The 19,706-nt window shown below is 43.1% G+C and overlaps 1 protein-coding gene across 5 annotated transcripts in view; it reads right to left on the reverse strand.

Moving 5' to 3' along the window:
* Window positions 1-19,706, reverse strand: part of rbm19 (RNA binding motif protein 19) — a 436,673-nt gene that overhangs the window by 272,396 nt on the left and 144,571 nt on the right. For all 5 annotated transcript variants that reach the window (XM_072496461.1, XM_072496480.1, XM_072496442.1 and 2 more), the window contains one exon: window positions 17,557-17,670. In XM_072496461.1, the coding sequence (XP_072352562.1) occupies window positions 17,557-17,670 (114 nt within the window). The remainder of the gene's footprint in view (window positions 1-17,556; window positions 17,671-19,706) is intronic.

Consider the following 19,706-nt stretch of genomic DNA (forward strand, 5'->3'; position numbering starts at 1 on the left):
GACCTGGTCTATCAGCTTCAGATGCGTCTCCTGAAGCATAACCACATCTGCCTTAAGTTTCTTTCGGTGTGCGAGTACCCGTGCCCTCTTCATCGGCCCATTCAGCCCTCTCACATTCCACGTGATCAACCGGGTTGGGGGGCTCTTTACCCCCCCCCCTTGACGACTAGCCATCTCCTTTTCCAATCCAGCTCCTCACCCGGTTCCCACGTAGCCGTATCTCCCCCAAGCGGCCCCCCCCCCCGCCCCGCCCCGACCCCCCCCCCCCCCATACCAGCTCCCCCTTCTCCCCAGCAGCAGCAACCCAGTTAACCTCCCCCCCCCCGCTAGATCCCAAACTAGCGTAATTGCACCCCCCATGTTGCTCCCAGAAGTCAGCAAACTCTGGCCGACCTCGGCTTCCCCCCGTGACCTCGGCTCACACTGTGCAAGGCCCCCTCCTTCCTGCTTTCCTGTTCCCGCCGTGATTACCATAGCGCGAGAACAAAGCCCGCGCTTCCCTTTTGGCCCCGCCCCCAATGGCCGGCGCCCTCAGCTCCTCATCCTCCCTCCCCCACGACATGGGGAAGAGAGAAAAGTTACAGGGTCGCAGGATTAACAACTTGGGAAGTCATCTCTTCCCTCTTTTCCCCCCTTCATCCCACATATTCATCCGCCCACTTTGTGCCAAACGTTCTTTTTATGGCCCGCTCACTCCAGTTTCTCCTCGACAATAAACGTCCACGCCTCATCTGCCGTTTCGAAGTAATGGTGTTTCCCTTGATGTGTGACCCACAGTCTTGCCGGTTGCAGCATTCCAAATTTAATCTTCCGTTTGTGCAGCACCGCCTTGGCCCGATTAAAGCTTGCCCTCCTTCTCGCCACCTCCGCACTCCAATCTTGATATAAGTGGATCACCGCGTTCTCCCACCTACTGCCCATCTGAGGACCATCTCTCTGTCCTTATATCGGAGAAATCTCACCACTATGGCTCGAGGAGTTTCTCCAGCCCTCGGTCTTCGCGCCATAACTCGATAGGTTCCCTCCACCTCCAGCGGACCCGTCGGGGCCTCCGATCCCATTAACGAGTGCAGCATCGTGCTCACATATGTCCCGACGTCCGCCCCTTCTACACCTTCGGGAAGACCAAGAATCCTTAAATTCTTCCTCCTCGCATTATTCTCCAGCACCTCCAGCCTTTCCACACATCTTTTGTGTTGTGCCTCGTGCATCTCCGTTTTCACCACCAGGCCCTGTATGTCGTCCTCATTCTCAGCAGCCTTTGCCGTCACGACCCGAAGCTCCTGTTCCTGGGTCTTTTGCTCCTCCTTTAGCCCCTCAATCGCTTGTAATATCGGGGCCAACAGCTCCTTCTTCATCTCCTTTTTGAGTTCTTCCACGCAACGCCGCAGGAACTCTTGTTGGTCAGGGCCCCATATTAAGCTGCCTCCTTCCGACGCCATCTTGCTTTGTGCCTGCCTTCCTGGCCGCTGCTCTAGAGGATCCACCGCAATCCGGCCACCTTCCTCTCTTTTTTCCATCCGTGTCCAGGGGGGGGATTCCCTTCTGGATTACAGCACAGTGTTTCTTGCCGTTAAAATTGCCGTTGGGGCTCCTATTAAGAGCCCAAAAGTCCGTTCCACCAGGAGCTGCCGAAACGTGCGACTTAGCTGGTCATCGCCGCACCATGAAGTCGATCCTCGATTTTCTGACCAACAGACCACAATCAGTAAGAATGAACAACAACACCTCCTCCACAATAGTCCTCAACACCGGCGCCCCGCAAGGCTGCGTACTTAGCCCCCTACTCTACTCCCTGTACACACACGACTGCGTGGCAAAACTTGGTTCCAACTCCATCTACAAGTTTGCTGACGATACGACCATAGTGGGCCGGATCTCGAATAACGACGAGTCCGAATACAGGCGGGAGATAGAGAACCTAGTGGAGTGGTGAAGCGACAACAATCTCCCCCTCAATGCCAGCAAAACTAAAGAGCTGGTAATTGACTTCAGGAAGCAAAGTACTGTACACACCCCTGTCAGCATCAACGGAGCCGAGGTGGAGATGGTTAGCAGTTTCAAATTCCTAGGGATGCACATCTCCAAAAATCTGTCCTGGTCCACCCACGTCGACGCTACCACCAAGAAAGCACAACAGCGCCTATACTTCCTCAGGAAACTAAGGAAATTCGGCATGTCCACATTGACTCTTACCAACGTTTACAGATGCACCATAGAAAGCATCCTATCAGGCTGCATCACAGCCTGGTAACTCAACTGCTCGGCCCAGGACCGCAAGAAACTTCAGAGAGTCGTGAACACCGCCCAGTCCATCACACAAACCTGCCGCCCATCCATTGACTCCATCTACACCTCCCGCTGCCTGGGGAAAGCGGGCAGCATAATCAAAGATCCCTCCCACCCGGCTTACTCACTCTTCCAACTTCTTCCATCGGGCAGGAGATACAGAAGTCTGAGAACACGCATGAACAGACTCAAAAACAGCTTCTTCCCCACTATCACCAGACTTCTAAATGACCCTCTTATGGACTGACCTCATGAACACTACGGCCCTGTATGCTTCACCTGATGCCGGTGCTTATGTAGTTACATTATATACCTTGTGTTGCACTATTATGTATTCCCTTTTCTTCTCATGTACTTAATGATCTGTTAAGCTGCTCGCAGAAAAATACTTTTCACTGTATCTCGGTACACGTGACAATAAACAAATCCAATCCAATCCAAGAGATGAACAGACTGTGAGCAAGATGGGTGCAAAAGTAGATGAAAAGCATGCCTGCCTCTGTGGTGTTGATCCGGTTTCCTCCCACAAGTCCCAAAAGACATGCTTGTTAGGTGAATTGGACAATCTGAATTCTTCCTCAGTGCACTCGAACAGGCGCCGGAGTATGGCGACTAGGGGATTTTCACAGTAGCTTCATTGCAGTGTTAATGTAAGCCTACCTGTGACAATAATGAAGATTACAAAAACAGATGATGAGGCACGGCAATCCGTTTCGTCGGCCAACGGGAGCCCTGCAAATTTGCTGCCCGCCACCACACTTCGTCTCCATGCAATTCAGGATTTTCGGTTGCTCCAGCCGACACCGCCATGGTTCCCTGGTGGTGGAAGTTACGAACAATGGAAAACCCCAGTGACAGGAGTGGAAGATCTCACCTCCACCCAATGAGGAACAGCCACTGCTGGCGTAAATCACGTGCCGTGAGAAGAATGGAAAATCCCACCCTTTGTCTTCATTGTACTTTTTCTAACAGACAAGTAAATTTCATCTTCCTAGTATTCTAATTAAAACTATGCAATTCTGTGCTACATTAAAATGTTGCATTAATTTGAACGCCTATTGTAGTTAGCAAGCTTGACAGCTTTGACAAAGAGTCATCCAGACTCAAAACATTAGCTCCCTTTTCTCTCCACAGATGCTGTCAGACCTGCTGAGATTGTCCAGTATTTTATCTGTTTTTGTTTCAGATTCCAGCATCCGCAGTCACATGCTTTTACCTTTTATACTTAATGGATAAATGAAAAACCAGATATCATCCATCTTTGCAAAACAGAACCATCAAACCAAGGTGCAAGATTATGCCCACAAAAGGGTTAAAAGCAAAAGTACTTTTCAAAATTGTGTATTAAATGCAATTTCTAAAATGAAGTAATGCCTATCTAAATGCTCAAAATTACTTTTGCAATGCCATGTCAGTGTTGTCAGCTTGACTGACTGGTTGAGACCAGCTACATCTGGGCATACATTTAAAAAATAAATATAACATCCCATCTATTTTATGGTGTATATCCTTCCATCTCTCATTCATGAGTGACTGCATATGGTTGATGCAGGTGTATGGATGACACAAGTATCATACGTGTTCATGATACTTTAAAAAATATATTTTCCTAAATAAAAACAGAAATTAGACAATTTGGTAATTGGGCCGGCATTTCTTCCAGCTAAACATGGGTATCAAAAGGTATCCTTTTCTTGTTCTCATCACAAATTCTGAGCACTTGTCTCCGATTCAAATCTCTTCCAAGACTGCTTGTTCAGGTCAAATTCAGACATTGCACGTCTTTGGTATCGCACTCGACCCCAAGCTGATCTTTAAACTACACATCCTACCTATTGTCAGGGCAACACATTTTCAGCTTTGTAACTTAATTTCCACCCTTACCTCAAGCCCACACTGCTGAAACTATCATCTACATCATTGTCTTTCCGGACTTGTCTCTTCCAACTGTCTCAATCATAAGTGCCACAATACATAAACTGCAATTCACCCATAACTTTGTGCACTCCAAATGAGCCAGCGGACACATCCAGAGCGTGACACATCGAAGGGTGAGTTTGGGAGCTGGGAATTTGAAGCTAGGTGGGAATTGAATTGGTAAGACTGCTCCTTTTTAAATTTCAGCAGTGTAATATAATTTAATTTAATTGTGTAGTAAAGGTTAATAAGGGGCGGCCCCATCCACTCACATGATGTTATTGGGCAGTACAACTGAATAGATTTAACAGAAATTAACCAAGGGACAAATTAAAATAGGCCGCTCCTAGGAGGAGCACAGGCAAAAAATAACAAAAGAGAAATAGAAACTTAAAAACATCAAATCAACGTGTGCAAAGGAGGGTCGATAAAACAATCGAACCCTTGCGGTGCCCACCTAGCACGGAAGGCCTCGCATGTGCCCATGGACACCGCATGCTCCCTCTCCAGGCACCCACCCACTCACATAACTGAGTGGCAGTTAACTGTCAGTTCCCCAAAGCCTAATTAGGAGGCACTGATTGCAATTGGTTTGATCTAAAGTTACCAGGTGCGTGAGTCATCTCAGGCCTATTTAAGAAAGGGCTTTGAAACTCACTCCAGTGAGCCAGCGGACACATCCAGAGTGAGACACATCAAAGAGTGAGTTTGTGGAAGATGATTCTTGGGTAGGATGTGTGCTCAGTCTGGGTCATGTTGACATCGAAAAGGAGGCGGTATTGGGTCTTTTAAAAGATATTACGGTAGATAAGTCTTCTGGGATGGATGGGATTTACCCCAGAATATCGGGGGAAGCAAGGAAAGAAATTGCTGGGGCCTTGTATCTTTGTATCCTCATTGGTGGCAAGTGAGATCCCAGAAGACTGGAGAATAGCTAATATGGTACCGCTGTTTAAGAAAGCTAGCAGGGATAATCCTGGAAACGAGAGGCCTGTGAGCCTCACGTCGGTAGAAGGTAAATTATTGGAGAGAATGCTGAGGGACAGGATTTATACCCAAGGATTGTCAGAGGATACAGCAGGACATAGACAGGTTGGAAACTTGGGCAGAGAAATGGCAAATGGAGTTTAATCCAGACAAATGTGAGGTAATGCATTTTGGTAAGTCTAAAATAAGAGGGGAAATATACCGTAAATGGAATATAGAAAGTCAGAGAGCTTGCGGCGTGCAGGTCCACAGATCTTTGAAAGTGGTAACACAAGTGGATAAGGTAGTCAAGAAAGCATATGGAATGCTTGCCTTCATTGGACGGGGCATTGAGTATGAAAACTGGCAAGTCATGTTACAGTTGTATAGAACTTGGGTACGGCCGCACTTGGAATATTGTGCACAATTCTGGTCGCCACACTACCAGAAGGATGTGGAGGCTTTGGAGAGGGTGCAGAGGAGGTTTATAAGGATGTTGCCTGGTCTGGAGGGTGTTGGCTATGCGGAGTGGCTGAATAGACTCGGACTGTTTTCATTAGAACGTCAGAGGTTGAGTGGTGACCTGATAGAGGTCTACAAGATTATGAGGGGCATGGATGAGACCAGCATTCTTTCCCAGGGTGGAGGGGTCAGTTACCAGGGGGCATAGATTTAAGGTCTGTGGGGCAAAGTTTAGAGGAGATGAGCTGGGCAGGTCTTTTACCCAGAGGGCGGTGAGTGCCTGGAACGCACTGCCAGGGAAGGTTGTGGAAGCAGATACATTAACGGCGTTCAAAAGGCATCTTGACAAATACATGGATAGGATGGGTATAGAGGGATATGGCACAAGGAAGTGCTGAGGGTTTTGGCCAAGGTTAGTATCATGACTGGTACAGGCTTGGAGTGCCGAAGGGCCTGTTTCTGAGCTGTATTGTGCTTTGTTCTTTTCCAACCACCAGTGCAATGATTTTGAAATCTGGCAAAGATTCACATGTTCTATCAAATTCACAGAATTACTTTTGAAATAGACAATTTGGAAGCCATTACATGGTCTCACAAACAACAATGAGAAAAATTACCATTAATCCATTTATGTGTTGGTTGAGCAAAGACACTTTGAAAACTTCCTGTTCTTCTTCATAATAGAGACATAGATTAATTTGTGACCAATGAAAAGACAAATGTGCATTGGTTTAACATCTCATCCAGTGCTTCCATTTATGTTGTAATACTAGGATAGGAAGTCGTGTTAAAGAATTTACTGTGTTTGGGTTACAGAATAATGGATAATGGTCAAGCTCGAAGTGACATATTTGCATGTCCTTGGTCAGTCTTTGAGAAGGCAGTTTATTTCAAGAAATTTGCAGATGACACAGAAATTGGCCACATGGTTGCTGACGAGAAGGATTACTGTTGTCAGCAGTAAGGTATCAATGGATTGGTGTTATGAAATCCATTTTTTCCAGTGACCCCTTGTGCTAAGTTAGCAATCACATTTAAAGTACAGGATGTTCCACTGCTTGTTACATTTGTTCCTGCCTAATAACAAAGGCAGGACACTTGGGAGTATTTTGATAGGTAACCTGATCAGTTCAATGAAATCATTTTTGAGTCAGTCAGCTTTAACCAGAAGTGTCCCAGAGAGAGAGACAGGGAGAGGTCCCAAAAAGTCATCCCAGGTAAGAGATAAAGATGGGACAGAAACAGGTCCCAGATAAGAAAATAATAAAGGCTCGAAGTTAGAGAATGGTCTGCGGTAAGCAGACATAAAGTAAAGTTGATCATTGAAGCAAAGGTATCCCTTTGGAGTATTGGTGTTCTAACTTGCACGGCAGAAGATCTGAAATTGTACTTGTATGTCCATGCTCGAGTGTACTTGGGAATCCAGGAAAATGAAATCTTGGAAGGCAAGATTGAAACCCTGCAAGGTTAGCCACCATTGAAGCCGTCAACGATGGGGTGACGTTTGGAGAGAATTCCAAGGCAACAACTTTGAACATGGAGATTGGAAACCTCGAGAAAGACAAAGTTTCAGTGCGACTAATTGGCTCACAATGTGACAGATTTTTGGGTGGCTGCAGCTGTCATTAATTGTGCAATGTGGGGTGTTGGACCAAAGTTAGCTTGTTAATTCTCATGTACTTCATACTCACCCTCAATGTCAGAATAAAAGATAAATATAGAATCATAGAATTTACAGTGCAGAAGGAAGCCATTCGGCCCATCTAATCTGCACCAGCCCTTGGAAGAGCACCCTACTTAGGTTCACACCTCCACCCTATCCCCGTAACCCCGCCTAACCTTTTTGGACACTGAGGGCAGTTTAGCATAGACAATCCACCTTACCTGCACATTTGTGGACTGTGGGAGGAAACCGGAGCACCCGGAAGAAACCCACGCAGACACGGGGAGAATGTGCAAACTCCACACAGTCAGCCGAGGCTGGAATTGAACCTTGGATCCTGCAGCTGGGAGGCAGCAGTGTTAACTACTGTGCACTGTATTCTAAATAGTTTTATCTTTTTGACCTTGTAAAGTTTATTTTTGTTTGTTCAAAACTGTGGAATCTTGTGGCTTTATTCACTACTTTAAACAAAACATCATTGATTCTGAACCGGGTCTCACCAATAACTTGGGATCTGGCCAATCATATCATAGAATCTACAGTGCAGAAGGAGGCCATTTGGCCCATCGAGTCTGCACCGGCTCTTGGAAAGAGCACCCTACCCAAGGTCAACACCTCCACCCTAGCCCCATAACCAGCAACCCCACCCAACACTAAGGGCAATTTTGGACACGAAGGGCAATTTATCATGGCCAATCCACCTAACGTGCACATCTTTGGATTGTGGGAGGAAACCAGAGCACCCGGAGGAAACCCACGCACACACGGGGAGGATGTGCAGACTCCGCACAGACAGTGACCCAAGCTGGTATCGAACCTGGGACCCTGGAGCTGTGAAGCAATTGTGCTGTCCACAATGCTCAGGTGGTCAGAAAAGTGGCAAACTGAATTCAACCCAAAGAAGTGTGAGGCGATGCATTTGGGGAGGTCAAACAAGGCAATAAATGGAAGGATACTGAAAGGTGTAGAGGAAGGGAGGGACCTTGGATCGAATGTCCACAGATCCCGGAGGGTTGCAGAACAGGTCGATAAAGTGGTTAAAAAGGCATATGGAATCCGTTCATTTATTAGCCAAGGCACAGAATATAAGAGCAGGCAGCAGTGCTCACCACTGTGCCACCATGCTGCCCTTTCAGTGCCGTAAACGTTCTCGGATTCTGAGCCCAGGTGAAATCTAGATACATATTGTGTTATGATCCTGTTAGAGACCGTCAACGTTTGAAGAGAAACCGTAACACCCAACAAATGAACAAAACTACACAACTAGATTTCAAGTTTGTAAACAAAAAGAACAAACTTTGTTTTTAAGAATTAAAAGCAAGCACTGTAACACTATAAAGAACAAAGAAATGTACAGCACCGGAACAGGTCCTTCGGCCTTCCAAGCCTGTGCCGACCATGCTGCCCGTCTAAACTAAAATCTTCTATGCTTCCGGGGTCCGTTTCCCTCTATTCCCATCCTATTCATGTACTTGTCAAGATGCCCCTTAAATGTCACTATTGTCCCTGCTTCCACCACCTCCTCCGGCAGCGAGTAGCAGGCACCCACTACCCTCTGTGTAAAAAAACTTGCCTCGTACATCTCCTCTAAACTTTGCCCCTCGCACCTTAAACCTATGCCGCCGAGTAATTGACTCCTCTACCCTGGGAAAAAGTCTCTGACTATCCACTCTGTCTATGCCCTCATAATTTTGTAGGCCTCTATCAGGTTGCCCCTCAACCTCCGTTGTTCCAGTGAGAACAAACCGAGTTTATTGAACCTCTCATCATAGCTAATGCCCTCCATACCAGGCAACATCCTGGCAAATCTCTTCTACACCCTCTCTAAAGCCTCCACATCCTTCTGGTAGTGTGGCGACCAGAATTGAACACTATACTCCAAGTGTGGCCTAACTAAAGTTCTATACAGCTGCAACATGACTTGCCAATTCTTATACTCAATGCTCCGGACAATGAAGGCAAGCATGTCGTATGCCTTCTTGACTACCTTCTCCACCTGTGTTGCCCCTCTCAGTGACCTGTGGACCTGTACACATAGATCTCTCTGACTGTCAATACTCTTGAGGGTTCTACCATTCACTGTATATTCCCTACCTGTATAAGACCTTCCATAAACTATCATTTATAGTTACTAATGCTCTGAACTCAGTTCCACTTTCTACATTCATCCTCTGCCCCCTAATAATCCTGAGACGTTACAGCAATCTTGAAGATGCATTCACTTCTGTAGAAATCAACCCAAAAGAATGGCGGCATGTAGCACAGTGGTTAGCACTGTTACTTCACAGCGCCAGGGTCCCAGGATTGACTCCCGGCTTGAGTCACTGTCTGTGCAGAGTCTGCATGCTTTCCCAGTGTCTGCGTGGGTTTCCTCCGGGCGCTCCGGTTTCCTCCCACAAGTCCCGAAGGACGTGCTTGTTAGGTGACTTGGACATTCTGAATTCTCCCTCAGTGTACCCGAACAGGCGCTGGCGTGTGGCGACGAGGGGATTTTCACAGTAACTTCATTTCAGTATTAATGTAAGCCTGCTTGTGACAATAAGAAAGATTATACTGAATCCCGATCTCTCTGGCAATTGTCATACTTTGGAATGGTTCAAACAGAAATACAAACAAATTATTTAACATTCCATTCTAGTAGTTAATTCTGTAACCGATATGAATAATTTATATTGTTTTTTTTAAAATTTAGAGTACCCAATTCATTTTTTCCAATTAAGGGGCAATTTAGCACAGCCAATCCACCTAGCCTGCACATCTTTGAGTTGTGGGGACGAAACCCACGCAAACACGGGGAGAATGTGCAAACTCCACTCGGACAGTGACCCAGAGCCGGGATTGAACCTGGTACCTCGGCATCATGATGCAGCAGTGCTCATCACTGCGCCACGGTGCTGCCCTAAATAATTTGTATTGTTAATGGAGTTTTATGGTCTTCCTCTCGGCATTCTGTCTGCATTACAAGCTTAGAGTTGGATCATTTATTGTTCAAGCTTTTTTTCACCATCAACTCTGACCTTTCAGGATAAACATAGGTTACCTTTTAACTGTAATAAACCCAGGATTATTTGAGTTCTATGTACCAGAATTATTAGCAGTTTTTCAATCAGATGTCCACTGAACTGACATTTTAGCATTCGACCTAAAAGTTATATTTCTGGGCAGCAGAGTTGTTTATCTCAAAAGGAGGGTAGAATGCGGGAGGCTAACCAGGAGTGCACTGAAATAGTCAAGTCTAGAAATAACTAAAGCATGAATGAGGGTTTCATATGTAGGTGAACTTAGGTAGACTATTATTGAACTTGCTGCAACCACCATCTAGGCAGTACATTCCGCATCATAAAAACTCACTGCATTAAAAAACTTATCCTCCTCACCACCCACCTATCCCGGCTCTTTTGCCAATTATCTTAAAACTGTATCGACCGTACTGCTAGTGGAAAATATTTACATGCGAATTACAGGAGTAGGCCATTTGGCCCTTGAGCAGGCTCTACATCCAGTAAGATTATGGCCGATCTAATTGTGGCCTCAACTCCACATTCCACTTACCCCTGATAACATTGGACTCCCTTGTTAGTTAAGAGTCTATCGACTATTATTCAATGATCCTGCCTCTACCACTCCGTCCGAGAGAGTTCCAAATGTATACAGTCCTCTTCTCAGTCTTAAATGGGATACCCCTTATTTTTAAACTGTGTCGCCTCGTTCTAGTCTCTCCCACAAGAACATCTTTTCAGTATTCACGCTCACCTTCAAGTCCCCACATTATGCATGTTTCAAAAGATCACCTCTCAACCTTTTAAGCTCCAATGGATACAAGCCCAGACTGGGCAACATTTCCTCATAAAATAACACCCCCAACCCAGTTATCAGCAAAGTTTTTGCTGTACTACTCATCAAAACCGTTCATATATGTAAACACCTCTATTAAATCATTCAACTTTTTCTGCTCCAAGGAGAACAATCCCAGTTATTCTAATCCCTTCACAAAACTGAAGTCCCTCATTCCTGGTAGCATTATAGCAAATACCTCTGTATCCTCTCCAAGGGCTTGAATTTGAAACTGTACTCCAGCAGAGTCCCAGCCAATGATTTGAAGGTTTAAGCACAACTTTCTTGTTTTTGTACTTTATGCCTCTATTTATAAAGCCAAGGATCCTGCATACTATTTTTAAAATTCACTTGTCCTGCCAAAGATTTGTGTGCATGGAACCCAAACTTTCTGCCCGCAATGTAATGTTACAAAATAAGCTTTCCAAATTATAGGAATAAATAACTTGCCAGTACAAAAAAATCATGTTTATAAAAGCTTGTGTGTGTAATTATTTTATAAATTTCGACAGACAGGAGCAAGTCAAAATGTTTTTAAATTATCTGTGCTACAGAACATAAATCTGCAACATCTTACTCTTTAAGTGCCAACAAACATAAAAGTTGAAAAAAAGCATTATTTTGCGAGAAACCCCGGAATCGGTCATGACTAGTTTCAAATCTTCATGAATAATTCCCACAAAGTAGGCAATTGCCAATGACACAATGCACTATACTTTACAACGTACGTATATACAGAAGAACTGAGCATGCTGATCTAGAAGGAAACATGGTCAAAAACAAAATCAGAGTGCACGCTGGGTATTTAACACTCACAACCAAGAGGTGATTCAATGCTTTTGGTATCAGGTCAAAGACACAGCATGTCTTTTCAAGCCTGCAAAGCAGCACTGATAGCAAAGACAGCATCACTGCTTCAGAAATTCCACACTTAAAGGCAAAGCCTGAAGGTATTTTTTGTTCTGGTGCTCCAATTTCAAAGCAGAGCTGTAACTGTTTTCTCCTCAAAGAGTTCTCATTTGCCAAATATTTCAAATTGATTTCAATTCAGAAAAGGAAAAAGTACTCATTCTTCCTAAATCTACACCAAGAAAGTAATAATTTCCTCAAAGTACATCATTTAATATTAACGCTCCATCTTCAATATCTGATCCATATATGTCCAACGTAAGGCTGTTTATGGTGGAATAATTTAATTGAAAACTTGATCAGTTCTTCAAAACCAAAGCCAACATCTTCTCTGTAAATGCTTTTGTAAAACATTTAAACAAAGCAATTTCCTATCTTGCTTGCAGAAAAACCACGAATGTGACACATCTTGCAAAAAAAATCATAGAATTTACAGTGCAGAAGGAGGCTATTCGGTCCATCAAGTCTGCACCGTCCCTTGGAAAGAGCCCCCCCCCACCAAGCCCACGTGTCCACCCTATCCCCGTAACCCCACCTAACCTTTTTTGGACACTAAGGCCAATTTAGCATGGCCAATCCACCTAACCTGCACATCTTTGGACCGTGGGAGGAAACCGGAGCACCCGGAGGAAACCCACGCAGACATGGGGAGAACGTGCAGATTCCGCACAGACAGTAGCCGTGAATTGAACCTGGGACCCTGGAGCTGTGAAGCAACTGTGCTAACCACTGTGCTCCCATTGCATAAAATGCTTATGCAAGAGGACAATTCTAACAAATAATTTTTCTGCACCAAGAATTTTTCCTATAAATTATCACTCAAGAAACAGAGTAACAAAAATGACAACAGAGAAACAAAAATATGTAACAACCTGAACTAATATTTAAAATAGAAATTAATAAGCTCATTGAGTCAAAATATATTTTCCAAATTCAAATGTTTAATTTAATGATCTTTCATTATAGCATTCATTTTAACACTAACTGCATAACTGAATTGCAAAAAAGGGTAATTAGTTAAAATAGTGCCTTAAATCAGGTGACAAAGTGCAAGGTTATAACTTTGCTAATGCAGAAGCAAGTTTTTGAGAGTTTTACTGACCCACTAACACTGATCACAGCATTTTCTTAAAAAAATTACCACTGGCTACTTTTCAATACGCTTAAATAGCTTACAATGTTAACATTTACTAAGTAAACCAGTGAAAGCATCTCCACAACTATGTCTTTAAACAATAAATCAACCATATTATTTAGCTTAATTCCACAAGAAGTAAAATTTTCTGACACCAGTTCCATTCATTAAAAAAATTACTAAAATAATTTTAAGTGTCCTGCCATTCTTTAAGTTTCAAGCAATTGTGCTTGATTCCCTATTTGAAAATGCAGCTGGCCTGTTCCCAAGTCACTGCCAGTCAACTCTGACAAGCTAGTGAACAATTTCTGTCAAAAATGAATAAACCACTGATTTTCCTTAGGACCCTACAGAGAAACAGCATCTTTCTTGGTCTTCCCTGGCTGAAATCAGCAACAAACTTTGTAAGGAATTACAGGTGAATGTCCTCTAGCTTTGTTCAATCACTGCAGCACCTTGGCTTCAGGATTTTCTAACTCTTAATCCATTATGAAACTGCTCAGACCTAACCTAATTATAGATAACTTTTGTGAAAGATCTTAAAAGGTAGTAATTATGGCCCTTCATTTACTCAACATTTAAGATAAACCTTTAACTCATTTCTTTCTTGTCTTGCATGTTTTACTGAGCCACAAAATGACTCCAGTAGAAAATTGACTTGGATTAAATTCAAATAATAATCTTAGTGTGCCCTCTGGTGAATAAACCCAGGAAGTACATTACTTTTCACTGATTCTTTTCCCCTGCATGCTGTAAGAAAAAAAAACATTGCAAACTATATCTCTTCCTAACATCATTCCAAAATTGAGATTTATTCGCAGCTGCATGTGACATTTTACTCAATGTACATTGAATAGCTGGTAGGGGCTGGTTTAGCAGTGGACTAAACAGCTGGCTTGTAATGCAGAACAATGCCAGCAGCGCGGGTTCAATTCCCGTACCGGCCTTCCCGAACAGGCGCAGGAATGTGGCGACTAGGGGCTTTTCATAGTAACTTCATTGAAGCCTACTTGTGACAATAAGCGGTTATTGTTATTATTAGCTGAGTAGACATCAAGTAATCAGCTCCATTCAAAATATCAGATGCATCAAAATTCTTGGACAGGATTTCATGTCCCCACTTGCCAAAATGGAACACATCTTTCTTAATATTTTAACATTAACTAAGGTATTGAAGCAATGCAGTATTCTGATAAAATTGCATCCTTAAGAATTATACCTGGGTTTTACAAGGAAGAAAGCAACTCTCGTGACTATAAACACTGCCCCAGAAGTTACCAAGGCACTAATAATGGGTACAAATATTGGAAAGGTTGTTAATCCAAATATGGTGTGGGTAGTGCACTAATAAAGTTAACCTGTGCTCAATAGCAATTATCGAAAGTCGAATTTAAAAAGGCTGCAGACAAAATTGCATTGTGGGAGAATCACAAATGGATTTTTGGTGGAAAGATGACAGCTAAAATATTTCGAAAATTGCATTACAAAAATGGTACAAAACAATCAGGAACCATGTATCCGATGGTGTATGGAAGGTTTTGTGGTACAAAGTTTGATAGTCTTCACTCCTGACAGTGCAGTTGTTTGAGTACCCATGGAGCTGATGTCATAGATTTTACAGTGCAGAAGGAGGCCATTCGGCCCATCGAGTCTGCACCAGCTCTTGGAAAGAGCACCCCACCCAAGGTCAACGCCTCCACACTATCCCCATAACCCAGCAACCCCACCCAACACTAAGGGCAATTTTGGACACTAAGGGCAATTTATCATGGCCAATCCACCTAACCTGCACATCTTTGGACTGTGGGAGGAAACCGGAGCACCCGGAGGAAACCCATGCACATACAGGGAGGATGTGCAGACTCCGCACAGACAGTGACCCAAGCTTGAATCGAACCTGGGACCCTGGAGCTGTGAAGCAATTGTGCTATCAGCTGCTGTCAGGACGGAGCCCAATTTTCCTCATGTCTCCATGTAATTGACGATGTCACCATCTTCTGACCGATCCGCCATCTGAGCGCAGGCTGATCAACATATGTGGCCAGTTCAAACTGGCCTCGGGAGTCAAGGTGAATTGTGGCAAGAATGAAGGCATGTTCTTCGGGAATTAAGCACCCTTCTTGCATGCCCGGAGTCTCGCCACGTTTGCACATTGCCCCAAGGTGACTGTGGCGGGGAAGAGACTGTGCACCTCCTTGTGGAATGTGCCTTTGAGAGAAATGAGGTGGGTTTTGTCGAGGCTCATCGCAAGCAATTCCATCACTCAGGACTCTCTGCTCTACATGCTGCTTTCAGGATACATACTGAGACAATCAGCTGCTGCTGGAATATCATCAACTCGATGAAAGATGCTCCTTGGTCTGCCCGAAACTTGTTGGTCTAAAATTTTAGTGCAAAGTGTTATCCCTGAGCGAATGTTGCAGACTGGCACATTCCAAAGCCCAGGACTACGTGCTGAGGCATAACACTAAAGCTTGGGGCTGCCACTTCAATGGTGCAGTGGGAAACGGTTGCAGTCCAAGATCTTTCAGTCACAGTACACCGAGGGGTGGGGAATTGTATAGAACTGTAGCTGTATGACTAACTGAATGTATATGGTGAATATTACATGTATCACAATAGTACCTCCGAGTACAACTTGATCAATGTAATCAACTTAAATGCCATTGCACTTTTTTTATGACCATATTGAAATGTCTGTAACGTTCCTTTGACCGTACTGAAGCAACATGATCTATGCGGAAAACCTGAAAACCATTGCACTTTCTGTGATGGCCATTTTGAAATGTTTGTAATGTTTTTCAGATATTTTGCAAATAAAGTATTTTTTTTTCATTTAAATAAAAATCCTCATAACTTTACCTGTCCTTTACTGTAGTACCACTTAAGAGCTATGTCCACTGCACTTTCAGAGCTGTGACTTCCATAATATATGCATAGATAATTGATACGCTCATTCCTTGCTTTCAGCAGAAGTTCTTATAAGCTGGGTTGACCATGTCTAGTACTCTGGGCCTCAATCTCGTCTAACAGAACTATCTACTTCAGGGTCATCCTGAAATGCAATTATAACTCTCAGCGTTTCTCCACGACCAGCCATCTCTTACTCTCCTGCTCCCCTTCAAAAGTGCACGGAGCTCATAGATTCATTTTTCACCAAGACTGACTAGCAGTTTCCCTAACCCAACACCACCACCCCCAAGTTGAACTTCCCAATTCCTACCTCCCACTTCCCAGCTTTGACCGAGTATAGTTTGGTAGCTAAAATTAAAAACAGAAAACGCCGAAAATACTCAGCAGGTTAGGCAGCATCTGTGGAGAGTGAAATACAATGTTTCACATTGATGACGTGATGAACTCAAGTTTCTTTCTCTACAGGTGTTGCCTGACCAAGTATTTCTAGCATTTTCTGTTTTTTATTTTTGCATTTCTGGCATCCACAGTATTTTGTTTGTATATTTAAGCAGCTCTTTTACCATCTTCACATATGCCCTCTCCAAATTTTTGTCCATGGGACATGCAAGCCCTCTCCTCCACCTGCCATCTCAACCCCAATCCCACGCAACTGACCAGCCCGAGAAACATTTCCCAATTTCTCTTTTCCTGCATCATTCTACAAAGAGTCTGCTACTCCACAATTTTGTGACCTTGTTCTCTTTCATCGTCTCCCTTTGTCCTCTTCCCTGTCACTCAAACTACCTTCACAGCTGTTCCTCAACCTCTCTCAGCTCCTTCCCCACCTTGAGCTAATTGACTCCTAAGCCTCTTAACTATACTTCAGCTCAATACTGTACTTAGACTCGGCTTTGTCTGCAAAACCACAGATCACAAGCATGTGTACAAACATATCATAGAGCTTGGTTGTCTGTTGATACATACCCGGTTTTGCAGTGTCTCCACTGTTACCATGAAAGTGTTCTTTTTTGCAAGCCATAAACAGAAAAGCTGGCAAATGAAAAACATTTAAGAGACATTGTGGAAGCCAGATTGTGTAGTCACCAATGTGGTAATTGCAAAAAAGATGGCACAAATGGGTGACAATAAAAAAAAAAATCAAGTTGCTCAGATTCGACATTTTTAACAATCACTTTTACTAAAACAGTTCTGAATACACATTGGTTTCTGTCCTTTCCTACATTACAACAATAACAATTCTTCAGAAGTGCTTTGAAGTATGCTGAGACATGGAAAGCATAATATAAAATATAAAGTTCCCACTTCCTTCTTATAATATAGAAAAGCAGAAGAAATGAGACGAAAAGCTGCAACAAGACAGCAGCAGAGATAGGTAAAAGTCCATGTTCGAAACACCATGTGGAATGCCAGAGAATTTAAACATTTTGGTTTCATGACGAGCAACTGAGAAATCTTATCTTCTTACCTGAAAAGCTCGCGGATTTCTTTCACTTTTGCCTGGAAAGGAATATTTCGAATCAGGATTTTGGAGACCTTTTGTTTCTTTGCTTTTTGTAGTTTTCTAGCTGGATTCAAAGAACTGCATACATAAAAATATTTTGTTATGTTTCCAACACTGCTAAAACTTGGACATCACAATGCACGAAACTAGGAAGAATTCAAGGACAGTAAGAAGACCAGTTATAAAGAATTTTAGTAGAACTGTTACTCCACAGCAGCAAGAACTATCTGAAGTGATTTCCAAATCTTCACACATAGAAAGATGTCAGTGTTGGCTTAAAAGTGCTCGTTTAGTTATTTATTCAATTGGCACAAAGTCTGAATAAGAGTCGGGCTTGTGGGTTTTTCAATTAGAAGATGCAATATGATCTCACCGACTTTTCAATGATTTTTCTGACAAGGTAGTTTCTAATGGGATAGCTGTTCTCAAATTGAATGTGGGGAAGAAAATAAGTGCTTTCATTACCCTATACATATTTTGCACCATTCCATGTCACTAATTCTAAAAGTAATGACTGTTTCTGGAACTTCCTCAGCAGCTAAAAATACGGAGTCAGAAATCCTGTTTTAATGTCTGATTCAATGATTTATCTCTACTTTGTAAATGTAAGCACCCAGACTGCTCATTTGAGCCAAGTGTTTGGTGCTGGGTAACCCGCACAGAGCTTTGTATCAATTGGGTAAGGTACTGTTGTGTCAGTTACCTAATTCTAAATCATGACTGTGTTTATAATTGATTTGTATATCATCAAATGCAAGGAAATATTTTGAATAATCAAACAGCAAATTTAGTGAACAGATTTTTGTAACATTTAATATTGGCGGCTGTGATATACAGTTGGCAGAATGAAATCAATGGTTTCACAATACTGCCCACGGTGCAATGCAACTCTGGTGTGAAGTCATCCAATTGAATTTAAGCGAAATCACCTATATCATATAAGTTGGTCTTATATGAGGTGTAGTAAAACAGAAACTGGTGTAAGGTGAACCAGGTTTTGTTGGCATTAAAATTCAACCAGAATTTTTGGTAAGAGCTTTGTACATATCTGCCTGTAATGTAACTGCACTGTTAGGAATACAATTGTTGTCAGTGTGGAGTTTGCACATTCTCCCCTTATTTGCATAGGTCTCACCCCACATCCCAAATATGTGCAGGGTAGGTGAATTGGCCACACTAAATTGTCCCTTAATAGGGAAAAAAATAATTTGTTACTTTAAATGTATAAAAAAAGGAATACAATTGTTCCCAAAGTGAAAAGAATGCCTGTGAGCAGCATTACACTGTGATTTCAGCCTAAATATTCCTGAAAGCCAACATAATTGTAATGGCAAACGTTATTATTCCATCTCAGATTTTCCAAGAAATTATGACTTTTGCCATGACTACTTCATAATTCATAGAATCCCTACAGTGCAGAAGGAGGCCATTCGGTGCATCGACTCTCTGAAAGAGCACCCTAACCTCAACCGCTCCCTGCAGTAACCCCGTAACCCCACCTAACCTACGGGTCAATTTTAACATGGCCAAACCACCTAATCTGCACATTTTTGGATTGTTTCTGTTATAACCTGCCTGCTTACCATTAGAACATAGAACAGGTCCTTCGGCCCACGATGTTGTGCCGAACCTTTGTCCTAGATTAATCATAGATTATCATTGAATTTACAGTGCAGAAGGAGGCCATTCGGCCCTTTGAGTCTGCACCGGCTCTTGGAAAGAGCACCCTACCCAAACTCAACACTTCCACCCAACACCAAGGGCAATTTGGACATTAAGGGCAATTTATCATTGGCCAATTAGCTGGGGACTAATGACAATCCCACAATCCTGTGGGAGTATGAGCTTCCCCAATGAGGGGGGCGGAGAAACAATTAGTAAACTCCATGTATAAATAAAGCTGGCCAGTTTGGAACTAGCAGGAAGGAGTGTGCAGCAAGGGAAGTTGCTGTTGTTTTATATATATATATATATATATATATATATAACATGTTATTGTAAATAAATGATATTACTTTGTATCTTTAAAACTCGTGCTGGATTCTTCGTGGCCCTCACAAAACTGGCGACGAGGGTTAAAGTGAATAGCTGTCTACACTGCTGAAGCCACCTCC

Source organism: Scyliorhinus torazame, chromosome 1, assembly GCF_047496885.1.
Source record: "Scyliorhinus torazame isolate Kashiwa2021f chromosome 1, sScyTor2.1, whole genome shotgun sequence".
In the NCBI taxonomy this organism is placed as follows: Eukaryota; Metazoa; Chordata; class Chondrichthyes; order Carcharhiniformes; family Scyliorhinidae; genus Scyliorhinus; species Scyliorhinus torazame.